This window comes from Hemitrygon akajei, chromosome 27, assembly GCF_048418815.1.
Source record: "Hemitrygon akajei chromosome 27, sHemAka1.3, whole genome shotgun sequence".
In the NCBI taxonomy this organism is placed as follows: Eukaryota; Metazoa; Chordata; class Chondrichthyes; order Myliobatiformes; family Dasyatidae; genus Hemitrygon; species Hemitrygon akajei.
Genome location: NC_133150.1, coordinates 15,662,459 through 15,675,095, shown reverse-complemented (window position 1 = coordinate 15,675,095; position 12,637 = coordinate 15,662,459). Strand labels below are relative to the sequence as shown.

Genomic DNA, 12,637 nt, shown 5'->3' with positions numbered 1-12,637 from the left:
TTTATGTTTTTCTAATTGTTGCAGCATTTAAAACAGGTCTCTCAGATTTAAATTCCATATTTTTAACATAATTGTTCTGCACTTTCAGCATATCAGTGAAAGAACTGCTCTACATTTATAATAATGACAATCTCAAACATATTACATACGGAATAGAATGCCTTGAATTCATTCTAAATCAGCAAAGCTAATCTTCTGTTCATAAAACTGATCCACATTCTTTGCTGCTTCTGAAATTTGTTCCATTGACTTCAATGGAGCCAAATTTCAGTAACAGACTACACCACCCAGCTATGGCTATAGATCATGTTTAACATCAAAAATGGATTTCTAGACATGGAAGAAATAGAAATAAGAGATATAAACTTACAAACTGAAGATCTGTGTAAGAATAATGACAGGATTTCTACAGCAGTCACAAAATCTCAGGTTATTTGTTACTCTGGTTAAAAACAAAGAAATAAATGCTTGAAGCATGCTCTGATACATATAGACTTCCCTCTAAACCTCCGTGATATTTCCCCTTCCCAGAATTTTGTCCCATTTATGCCAATTAGGCAAACAAAATCCTTTTTGAAGAAGATTATAAATATAAACTGAATCAGTGAGTACCCGAACAGTGTTGTGAGGTATTGCATTTCAGGGGGACAAACCAGGGTAGGTCTTACACAGTGAACAGTAGGGCACTGATGAGTGCAATACAGGCAGTCCCTGGGTTACAAACAAGTACTGTTCCTGAGCCCGTCTTTAAGTCAGATTTGTATGTAAGTCGGAACAGGTACATCCGGTATTATTCAGCTTCAGTTAGTCAAACGTTTGTCTTAGTATATAGCATATATTTTACCTTTCTATGCATATGAAACACTTAAGAAACATATGCACTGTATTTCAATAATTAAACCACTGCATTGTTTAGTAATAATTGCAGCTTTCATTGGGGCAGGGCCTTTCACATGCTCCATTATTCTCACTTTATCCTTTAAAATTGTTCCGATCTTTGATTGACTGTAGCCTAACACTTTTCCAATGACTGATGGTGTTTCACCTCTTTCCGATCGCTTTATTATTTCCACTTTATTTTCAATCATGATTGTTTTCCGTCAACGGAACAGAAGCACTGCGGATTCAGCAGCAGCCACAGGCGGCAGGTCCTGAGCACCCCAGATCCTAAAGTCCATCACACTGAGACAGGTTAAATGGGACAAGTGGGGGCGGTGCTGACCCAAATACACTAAAAACATCTTAAACATAATAATAATAATACCATAATAATAAAAGTAACTACATACAGTTCCATCGATGTCTTGCATACCGGAAGGGACACTCGTGAGGTGACATTATGATTGACTTGGTGCTGGAGAGACAGGGTTTGATTCTGCTGCTGGAGAGGGCAGGTTTACTACTGGAGTCAATTTCTTGAAGTAGGTATCAAGGGAAGCTTGTACAGAGCTTTTCTTTTTCTCGTCATAAATGGCCTTGTAGCAGCTGAGGTTCTTGGTAACTGCACGGTAAACTTCGGTGAACCTCTCTGCATTAGGATCTTGCTCCTCTAACTTTGCCATCCCTGCTTCAATGAGACGAAAGTCTTCAGCTAACATTTTCGTCACAAACTTTTTCGGTTCCTGAGTTCCTAGGTCACAGTCTTCTTCTTCTTCTTCTTCCTCAAATGCTACCATTTTTCCAAAATGAGCTAGTCTCATCTTCATTAAATATTTGGTCTGGCAAATAACCTCCCTCCTCAATAATTTTTTTCAACACTTTAGGAAAATCACTCGCAGCATTTACATCAGCACTTGCTGCTTCACCTTGCACTTTAATTTTATGTAAATTCGCCCTCACTTTGAAACGATTGAACCAACCCCTAAACGCAACAAATTCTTCATCACAAGCACCTTCACTTGCTGTATGTGCAGCTTTTAAATCATTGAAAAGGCTTCAAGCCTTTTCTTGCAGTAAAGTAAGGCTAATAGGAATATCATGCTGATTTTGATCATCTATCCTAATTATCAATAGCCTTTCCATTTCAACAATCAAACCACTGCGTTGCTTAGTAATACAGTAATTGTAGCTTTCATCGGGGCAGGGCCTTTCACATGCTCCATTATTCTCACCTTATCCTTCAAAATTGTTCTGATCTATAGCCTAACGCTTTTCCAATGACCAACGGCGTCTCACCTCTTTCCGATCGCTTTATTATTTCCACCTTATTTTCAACTGTGATCGTTTTCCTTTTCTTTGATGCATCACCAGCACTTGCATCGGATTTACGCTTTGGGGACATGGTTACAAGGGTAAATAAGAGAAAGATTTAAGCCAAATACAAAGTTACACACAGCACAGTGTTAATGGCATCGCGATCCGACTTGAAATGGCGGGACAGCGTTCACCTTCCACGAGGCGAAGAACCGCTGAAGCCGCGCAATGTTTTCATGAGCGTCACAACATAGTGCGTGCGTTCGTTACTATGAACCATTGTATTTAACTTGGATTTTCAATATAATAGGCTTTGTGGCAGGCCGTCCGTAAGTACGAGTTGTTCGTAAGTCGGACGTTCGTAACTCAGGGACTGCCTGTAGAATAAAGGGATCGGGGAATACAATTGAAACTGGCATCACAGGTTACAAAGAAAGCTTTCGGCATAAATCAAAGTATTGAGTATAGGAGTTGAGCTATTATGCTGATGTTGTTTAAGGTGTTGGTGAGGCCATTATTTGGAGTACTGTGTACAGCTGGGTCACTTAACTACCAAGAAAGATGTCAATAAGATTGAAACAGATATCAACAAGAACACTGCCAGGACTCGAGGACCTGAGTGATAGGGGACGGTTGAACAGGTTAGGACTTCATTCTCTAGAGCGCAAGAGAATGAGGAGAGACTTGATAAGGGGTATACAAAATTATGATAGGATAAACACAAGCAGGCTTTTTCCGCTGAGGTTGGGTGAGACTACAATGAGGTCATGGGTTAAGGGTAAAAGTTAAATGTTTAAGGGGAACATGAAGGGGGATCTTCTTCACTCAGAGAGTGGCGAGAATGTGAAACGAGCTGCCAGCACAAGTTGCGAATGTAGATTTAATTTCAACATTTAAGAGAAATTTTAATGTATGGGAGGGTTATGGAAGGATATGGTCCAGATGCAGGTTAATGTGGGTAGGCAGGTCCAAAGGGCCTGTTTCTGAGCAGCACTGTTCTGTAACTCTAATGCTTATCCATCTTTGTTCCATTCCAAGACAATTGACAGCATTTCACATTTAAAAATAATTAAATATGAAGTGATATGATAAAATGCAAAAGCCAATTTACCAGAATAATTCAAAGATCATGCATTTCAGAGGATCTGGTATTTGATCTCCTGGGAAGTAGGTCAAGAGGAGGTTTTATTGTGAAACTGGCAAGTTTAGATCATCTGAACAGAGGAAAACAGTGCTCACTGACATGCATCAATGACGATTGGATGTAGATTTAATGTGACTGGCAAAAGGTCTTGGATGGCGTGAGGAAGATCTCCTTTTTAACAATGAGTAGTTGTGATCTTGCAATGTGCAGGAATACCTTGCCCGAAGGTGTGGCAGTTGCAAAGTCAATTCTGACTTTTAAAAATTGGCTAAATATTTGTAGATTTTTTTAAATATGTTTTGTAGCCTGGGAGAAAATACACACGCAGGACAACAAATACTTTTTAGTGTCTTAAATTCCTTTATCTCTTTTAGATGTTTTATTGCAGAAAGAGGGTACCAAAATAAAAATGACAAAATAAATTATAGTAGCCGCTATTATAATCTGTTTATCTTCAGACCACACCCTTGTTACGTATGCAGTAAGAAAATAACTATACAGAGTCAATACTGTAGTGGCAAATCTAAAAAAAAATACGAACACCGTTAGGATCCCACCAACCCTGTGCCTTATACACAACATTGAAAACATGAATAAATACATCTGATCTTAACTAAGAGATATACTGTACTTACATTTGGAACACACGTGCTTAACTTCCAAACACATATAGGCTAGACCTTGAAATGAGTTCTCCTCGCTCACGGTACATGAACAGAGATTAACACATTCACATTACTCTGTTACATTCGCATTCAGTCATGAGGCAATAAAGAAAGACGAATAAACTTTTACAATATATTGTCTTGTAGCTGAATCACTAAAAAGCCTAACCTAGTAGGCCGATTAAGGAACTCCGCAATCATGCAGTCCTGCACTGCTCAATTTACTCGCAAAAATCTAAAGCATCCACATGTAAAACACGTCAAATTACTAATATTCTAGATTTACACACAAATATAAACAAACTTACAAGGATATCATCAAATATTATTCACCTTTCCTCACCAAACCTGGGAAAAGCATTCGACCGTCGTCCTTTCTAGAACATGGCAACTCTTCGTTCTACTCCACCCATGCGAAATGACATCACCGTTTTCTCTTAAAGGCACAGGCAGCTATTCCAGCATGACCAAGGTGAATACATAAGTGCACATTAACAATGCAAAAGATATTCAACGGTCACCTGGTTACATATGTAAAGCAATGAAAGAAAGGAGGAGGATGGAATAGGAGGAAGTGCATTACTGTGCAGGGGCACCGCAGGTTCATTGTGTTGTAAACATTCTGTGAGTTAATGCCCACGATACTGAAAAGTTCATCCCATTCAAAAGAGCTAGACTAAACATTCAATGGATTTCAATCGAGCCAAATATCAGAAGAGGAGTGGAACTCAAAGCCCAGCTATATGCTACACTTTGCATTACTGCATCGATGAGAATTTATAGATCTTTGATTCTATGAATTATTTTCTGCTGTGACAAAGTACGAAAGTGTTGAGATTAATGATCATGTTTCTTTTTCCAGATTCAATCACCTTAAAACTCCCCGACTACAAGGGTGTGAACAATATAAGTGCCCCTGAGTTTACAGTGAAGTTAAAGACTCATACTGCACCCACTGGATCTGATGTTTGCATGAGCTGTGCGGTTAAAGGGTACCCACCACCTAACGTGACCTGGTTCAAAGATAATATAATTATCACAAACAATGCTAACTTCTGGTCAACAAATGTCTGTGGAGTTTGTTCCCTTTGCATCTTTGCCGCAAGCCCAAAACAATCTGGAGAATACATGGCCTTTGCAGAGAATATGGCTGGAAGAGCTACCTGCTCAACCAGGTTAAATATAAGAGGTAAAGACAGGGATTTCACATTTTATTATTTAGCTGTGTGAAATGTGGCTGGCTCATGTGATAATGTTCACCTCAATGAATTCTGAGCAATAAACAAATTCACTGTTTTGAAGTAAATCCATGAGATGAGGCCTTATTACATAAAATAAACTTAATCATTCAATTTACTTGAAATCTGGATGCACACAACTTGATCCAGCTTGGCGAGAAATGAAAGCTGTAAACCAGAGTTATAATAGTTGATATTCTGCCACATTGCTCTATTGACTGCATAATTTTGACTTTTATCAATGTGTTTCTGAATCTTGCTCACCACTGCAGTTCATTCATCAGAAGAGAGTGGCATATTCTATAATTAATTTAAGGCAATAAGGCATCGGATGCTGACACATTAGCACCCATTTTATTTTTTGAGAAGTTGAGATTTAACCCACTATCTACAGGCGCGGTATGAAAGGGCAGAGACTCACGTATTCCTGGATATAACCCTGTCTAACTCAGCACAGACATAATTATCAACATGGATATTTTTTCAATAGACCAAACTGAATTTAATGCCAACCAGATACCTTCACAATGTATCATTATTTTAGTACCCCTTTAAGAACCTTCTCAAATAATTTGCTTAATTGTTAAATATGATTATTACTGTCATGTGTACCGACTGAGGGTACAGTGAAAAACTCAACTTGCGTGATATTTATACAGATCAACTCATTGCAACAGTGCATTGAGGAGGTACGAGGGAAAACAGTAACAGAGTGCAGAACAAAGTGTTGCAGTTACGCAGAAAGAGCAGTCCGGGTCAGCAATAAAGTGCAAAGTCATATTGAGGTGGTTTGTGAGGTCAGGAGACCATCTCATCATACTAGGGAACCATTCAATAGTTTTGTAACAGTGGGATAGAAGACGTCTTGTGCCTGATTGTATTGCTTTCAGGGTTTTGTAATTTCTGCCCTATGAGAGGAGGAAGAAGAGAGAATGTCCAGGTTGGGTGGGGTCTTTGATTATGCTGGTCGCTTTAACAAGGTATCGTTAAATGTAGACAAAGTCCGTGGAGGGGAGGCTTGCTTTGTACCGTGTTGAGATGTGTCCACAACTCTCTGCAGTTTCCTGCAGTCATAAAAAGAGCTGTTTTGCATCCAGATAGGATGCTTTCCATGGTGCATTGATAAAAATTGGTGTAAGTAAAAGGGGGCATGCCAAATTTCTTTTAGCCTCCTGAGGATGATGAGCTGCGAGTGAGCTTTCTTGACCATGGCAACAACATGGTTAGACCAGGACAGGCTATTGGTGAAGTTCATTCCAAAGAAATTAAAGTTCTTAACTCTCTGAAATTTAGCATGATGTAAACAGGAGCATGTGCACCTGAAGTCCGTGACCAACTCCTGTTGCCCATTTCCTCGTGCAATAAAAGTTTATATTATTATAATAATATTTTAAATCGCTGATGTATGGGAACAATACAATCACAACAAAAATATTGTTTCACTTTGTTTTACAGACTGAAGCAACGCTACAAAGAGCTTTGGTAATTTTGAAAGGCCAAACTGGATGAAGAATACATTAGGTTACAACTTTACCACATGTCATTTCTGAGTGCTACATAACAATATGATGCATTGTGAGTTGTTCATTAATTCATCTTAAAAAAAAGGCATAAAAATCAGCAAAAACAAAAAAAATTAATAAACTGATCTGGAGGAATTGTAAAATGTGCATTTAAGCAGATTACAAAACCTTTCACTTTGTTGTGACAACTTTTGACTCATGATTATTTTGTCAAAGTTTTTTCTATATTCCAATAAAAATATTTAAGTTACAGTAGTGTTAAGATGGCAAAAATAAATTCTGTTTTTGGTAACTACTGTTTCCTTTAAGCTGTGCACTGCCAATTCCATGATTTATTGTTATACTTCAAACCAGAAATATAAGCAGTTCTACACTGGAAAACACTTTTAAGATATTTTTTCTGTATTAAATGGTGAGGATTTTTGCATTTAATAAAATTACAAGACCAGAAATTTGTTTACCTTTGACCATGAACTAGCCACTTCATTTCAGTATGTTACAAGGTTGAAAAGAAGGCAGCTCCTGATTTTGGACTATATTACACTACATATCCCTGCTTTTGAGAAAATAACAAATACAGATATAATTCTACAAACACGAGGAAATCTCTCCCATTTCCCACACATCTGCCCTCACCCCATCCGCCCTCCACCCCACTCGTGATAGGGTTCCCCTTGTCCTCACCTACCACCCTACCAGCCTCCAAGTCCAACGTATAATTCTCCATAACTTCCGCCACCTCCAACAGGATCCCACTACCAAGCACATCTTTCCCTCCCCCCCCTTTCTGCTTTCCACAGGGATCACTCCCTATGAGACTCTCTTGTCCATTCGTTCCCCCATCCCTTCCCACCGATCTCCCTCCTGGCACTTATCCTTGTAAGCGAAACAAGTGCTACTCCTGCCCTTACACTTCCTCCCTCACCACCATTCAGGGTCCCAGACAGTCCTTCCAGGTGAGGCGACACTTCACCTGTGAGTCGGCTGGTGTGGTATACTGCGCCCGGTGCTCCCGGTGTGGCCTTTTATATATTGGTGAGACCCGACGAAGACTGGGAGACCGTTTCGCTGAACACCTACGTTCTGTATGCCAGAGAAAGCAGGATCTCCCAGTGGCCACACATTTTAATTCCACATCCCATTCTCATTCTGATATGTCTATCCATGGCCTCCTCTACTGTCAAAATGAAGCCACACTCAGGTTGGAGGAACAACACCTTATACACCGGCTGGGTAGCCTCCAACCTGATGGCATGAACATTGACTTCTCTAACTTCGTTAATGCCCCTCATCTCCTTCTTACCCCATCCCTGACATATTTAGTTGTTTGTTTTTTTCGCTCTCTCTCTGCCCATCACTCTGCCTAATGGAGTTCTCCATCTCCCTCTGGTGCTCCCCTCCCCCTTTCCTTCTCCCTAGGCCTCCCGTCCCATGATCCTTTTCCTTCTCCAGCTCTGTATCACTTTCGCCAATCACCTTTCCAGCTCTTAGCTTCATCCCACCCCCTCCTATCATTTTGCATTTCCCCCTCCCCCTCCTACTTTCAAATCTCTTAGTATCTTTCCTTTCAGTTAGTCCTGAGGAAGGGTCTCGGCCCGAAACGTCGACTGTGCTTCTCCCTATAGACGGTGCCTGGCCTGCTGTGTTCCACCAGCATTTTGTGTGTGTTGTTTATAATTCTACAAAGTAGTTACAACATATTCAAACTATAGGCTAATGTTTTATATTGATTTATTGTGGCATGGAAATTGTTCTAACATAAATATAGCTAGAGTGATCATGATTTCTTGTAATTTTACACACAAATTTAAATTCTACTAATGCCTTGTTAAAGCTCTTAATTTCCCTTTGCTGAATCATATAAATAAAATATTTCAAACTATAATGTTGATGTCCATGACTCACACAATGTTTTAATTTTGTATTGCGTCTCTCTAGTATAAGTAGCTTTGTGAAAAGATGATCCAAAATATCCTGTTTATTTTCAAAGTTCTAAGTACATTTATTATTGAAGTCTGTATGCTATATACAATCTTGAGATTTGTCTCCTTACAGGCAGTCACAAATCAAAGAAACCCAAAAGAACCCATTAGAAAAGAAGACCACCAAACACCCAATGTACAGGGGGAAAAAAGTGGTGTAACCAATAAAAGTAAGCAAATAAAATTCAGAAATGCAGTTCTTGAAAATGAATCCACAGCCATGAAACCAATGATCATTGCAGCCAATCCAGAAACCCATTACTTGCAGGCCACAGCCTCAGTTCAGCGTAGAAATATGTACACCTGGTAGAACAGGGAGGTTTACTTGCCACTGTGCGGAACTGAGGTTTCTTTAGTTTACATTAATATTTCATACATGTGCTGTTTCAATTTGAGGAGTGGAAGTGTGGGTTACCTATTTTGCAGGTGACATGAAAATTGGTGGCATTGTGGTGGAGCTGTAGATAGTGCAGAGGGTTGTTATAGGTTGCAGTGGGGCACTGGCAGGACCCACAGATAGGTTGAGTTAAATCTGGAAAACTGAAGTAATTCACTTTGAAAAGTCTAATTTGAAGGCAGAATACAGAGTTAATGGTAGGATTCCTGGCAGCGTGCAGAAAAGGAGAGATATTGAGGTCTATGTCCATGAATTCCACAATGATGCCACGTAATTTGATTAGGATTTTAAGAAGGCACATGGTGCGTTGGCTGTCATTAGTCGGGAGATTGAGTTCAACAGGCACAAGATAGCATTGCAGCTCTAAAAATCCCGGTCAGGCCACACTTGGAATACTGTATTCAGTTCCATTCGCCTCATTATAAGAAGCTTTAGTGAGAGTGCAGAGGAGACTTATCAGAATGAAATCTGGACTAGAAAGCATGTCTTATAAGGATAGGTTGAGCAAGCTAGGGTTTCTCCCTTTGAAGTGAAAGAGAATGGGATGTGATGTGACAGAGGTTTACAAGATGATAAGAGGCATAGATTGAGTGGATAGCCAGAGTCTTTTCCCCAAGATGGAAATAGCTAATGTAAGGGCCAGAACTTTAAGATGATTGGAGGAACATATAGAGGGGATGTCGGAGGTAAGTTTCTACACAGCAAGTGGTGAGCATGCCAAGGGAGAGGCAGATATGTGTTTTAAAAACTCTTAGATAGGCGTGCAGCACTTCATTTTTCTATCATCTATGTAGGAGGGAAGGGATAGATTAATTTTAGAGCAGTTTGAAAGGTCAGCACAATATTGTGGGTCAAAGGCCCTGTACTGTGTTGTAATGTCCTCGTTTCTATATTCTCTGGTGACATAACAAATCTCCTCAAACTCCTAAGGAAGCAGAGTTACTGCCGTGCCTTCTTTGTGACTGCATTTGTATGTTGGGCCCAGGACAGACCTTTAGAAGTTCTGAATCAGGTTTATTATCGCTGACACACACCATGAAATGAGATGCTTTATGGCAGCAGTGCAGTGCAAGCCATGAAAATCACAACGAGTTACAGTTAACAAATTGATAAATAATACAGAGATTTAGTGTTCATGGGTTTGTGGACCAATCTGAAATCTGATGGAGGAGGGTAGATACGGTTCAGTAAATATTGAGTGTGAGTCTTCAGACACCTGAACCTCCATCCTGATGGTACTAATGAGCAGAAGGCACGCCCCGGATGGTGAGGGTCTTTACCTACTTAAGGCACTGCATTTTGAACATGTCCTCAATGGTGGGGAGATCTAGGCCCATGTTGGAACTGGATGAGTCTACAATCTTCTGCAGCCTCTTTCGATCTTGTGCGTTGAGACCTCCACGCAAGGGTTGCAACCAGTCAGAATGCTTTCCACCATACATCTGTAGTTTTGCTAGAGTCTTTAGTCGCCTACCAAATCCACTCAGACTCTGCCAGGGTGCCAGCGCAGGGATCCAGTACCGTGCACACAGTGATATTAATTAAGAAGCAAATCCCGAGGTGCAATCAAAGTTCAGGCAGAGATCAAAACATCTAGAGAAATCCAAAAACCAGAATTGGGAAACAGACAGAGTAGATATTCGTACGGACGGAGTTCAGATAGGAATGCTGGAAAGGCTCAGGAGTACTCACTGGCATAACCTGGCAACAAACAGGTGAAAACACAGGACTGAAATACACTGAGCAATAAACAGAGAGGCAGATGATAGGTGGAGCACACTGAGACACAGGTGGCAGCAAAACAGGTGAAATGAGAAATAGGTGAGAGGCGGAGTATTCAGTAATACAGGGGCCGGAGTAGGGCAGGAGAGGGGACAGGAGCACATGGGGCATGAAAACAAACAAGAGCACATGGCAATACAAAATCACGGACTGACAGCTAGGGGAAAACACACAAAAAGATAAAGTTCAACTGGAGGTACCGACAGACTCCTAACAAAGTCGAGCCACTGGTGTGCTTTCTGCATGATTGCATCAATGCGCCGGGTGGAGGACTGGTGCTCTGAGACGTTGACGTCCATGACCTGAAGATGCTCACCCTTTCCACTGCCATCCCCTGGGGGTGTTCTCCCACCTTCCACCTCCTGCAGTCCACAAAGCATTGAGGGCAAGGATGATTTTGTGAAACCGCTCAGCCAGATGATCTATTATTTTAACAATTATTTGCTTTATGATTTTACCTTCCAAAGTGGAAAAACTCACATTTTGCCACATTATACTCTATATACCAACTTCTCGCCTTTTCACTAAGCACAGCTGCACAAACCAATCCTCACAGGGGACTCAGAAGTGGTGAGAGAGAGAGAGCAGTTTCAAGTTCCTGGGTGTCAATAGCTCTGCGGACCTAAGCTGGACGCAACATATCGATACAGCTATAAAGAAGGGCTATACTTTATTAGATTTCTTTGTCACCTAAATCACTTGAAAACTTCTACAGATGTACCGTCAGTGGTGGAAAGCATTCTAAATGGTTGCACCACCGTCTGCTATGGGGGCGGTGGGGAGGAAGAGGAGGAACTACTGCACATGATCGAAGAAAGTTGTAAAATTAGTCAGCTCCATCATAGCCACCAGCCTCCGTAGTATCCAAGACATTTTCAAGGAGCAGCGCCTCAGGAAGGCAGCGCCCGTCGTAAAGGACCCCACCACCCTGGACATGCTCTCTTCTTACTGCTACTGTCAGGAAGGAGGTACAGGAGCCTGAAGGCACACACTCAGCGATTCAGGAACGGCTTCTTCCCTTCTGCCATTCGATTCCTAAACGGACATTGAACCCATGAACGCTACCTCCCTAATTTTTTTAAAATTTATTTCTGTTTTTGCACTACTTATTTTAAAAACTATTTAATACACATATATACTTATATGTTTACAATGTATTGCATTATACAGCTGCCGCAAAGTCACTTCACGACATATGCCGGTTATATTAAACCTGATTCTGTTTTCTTCTGCAAACTCTTCGTATTCCAGCCCGTTAATCCACCCATTTCTGTTGAAATGTTGTTTTAAACTCATGGTTTTTCATTCCTCTGAACCGCTTCACGGTTGACCGATTACAATCAACGCATTTACAATCTCTGCACCTAATTAAGACCCAAGCATGCAGATAATCAGAAATAAGAGATCTCACACTATAGCCCCATAGTTTGGCTAGTGCTTCTCCTCTGCTATTAGAGATTGATTCTTATCTCCATTCTCTACGACCGTCCTCGATTATCTATTCTTTGGATGTTAGTTAATGAAGGACAAACAGAATTACAGTATCTAGAATCTCTGCCATTTCTCTATTTGTCGATATTAATCTCCAGTCTCGCCTTCTAAGAAACTTAACATTGTTTCCTTGTATCGTGTACAAATTAGCTGATTTACTCTCTTATTGTGTCTGTATAAGTTTTCTTAAAGTCCTCCTTTGCAGATTTTTAAACATATCCC

General features: G+C 40.5%; 1 protein-coding gene across 5 annotated transcripts in view; it reads left to right on the top strand.

The window, feature by feature from the left end:
* LOC140717146 (immunoglobulin-like and fibronectin type III domain-containing protein 1) overlaps window positions 1-8,915 on the top strand; it is an 85,110-nt gene extending 76,195 nt beyond the window's left edge. For 4 of the 5 annotated variants that reach the window (XM_073030412.1, XM_073030416.1, XM_073030413.1 and 1 more), the window contains 2 exons: window positions 4,865-5,191; window positions 6,696-8,609. In XM_073030412.1, coding sequence (XP_072886513.1) covers window positions 4,865-5,191; window positions 6,696-6,700 — 332 coding nt within the window. In that variant the 3' untranslated portion in view covers window positions 6,701-8,609. Of the gene's footprint in view, window positions 1-4,864; window positions 5,192-6,695; window positions 8,610-8,818 lie in introns of those variants that run through there. The other variant, XR_012096461.1, reaches the window with a different exon arrangement.
* The last annotated feature ends 3,722 nt before the right edge of the window (window positions 8,916-12,637 follow it).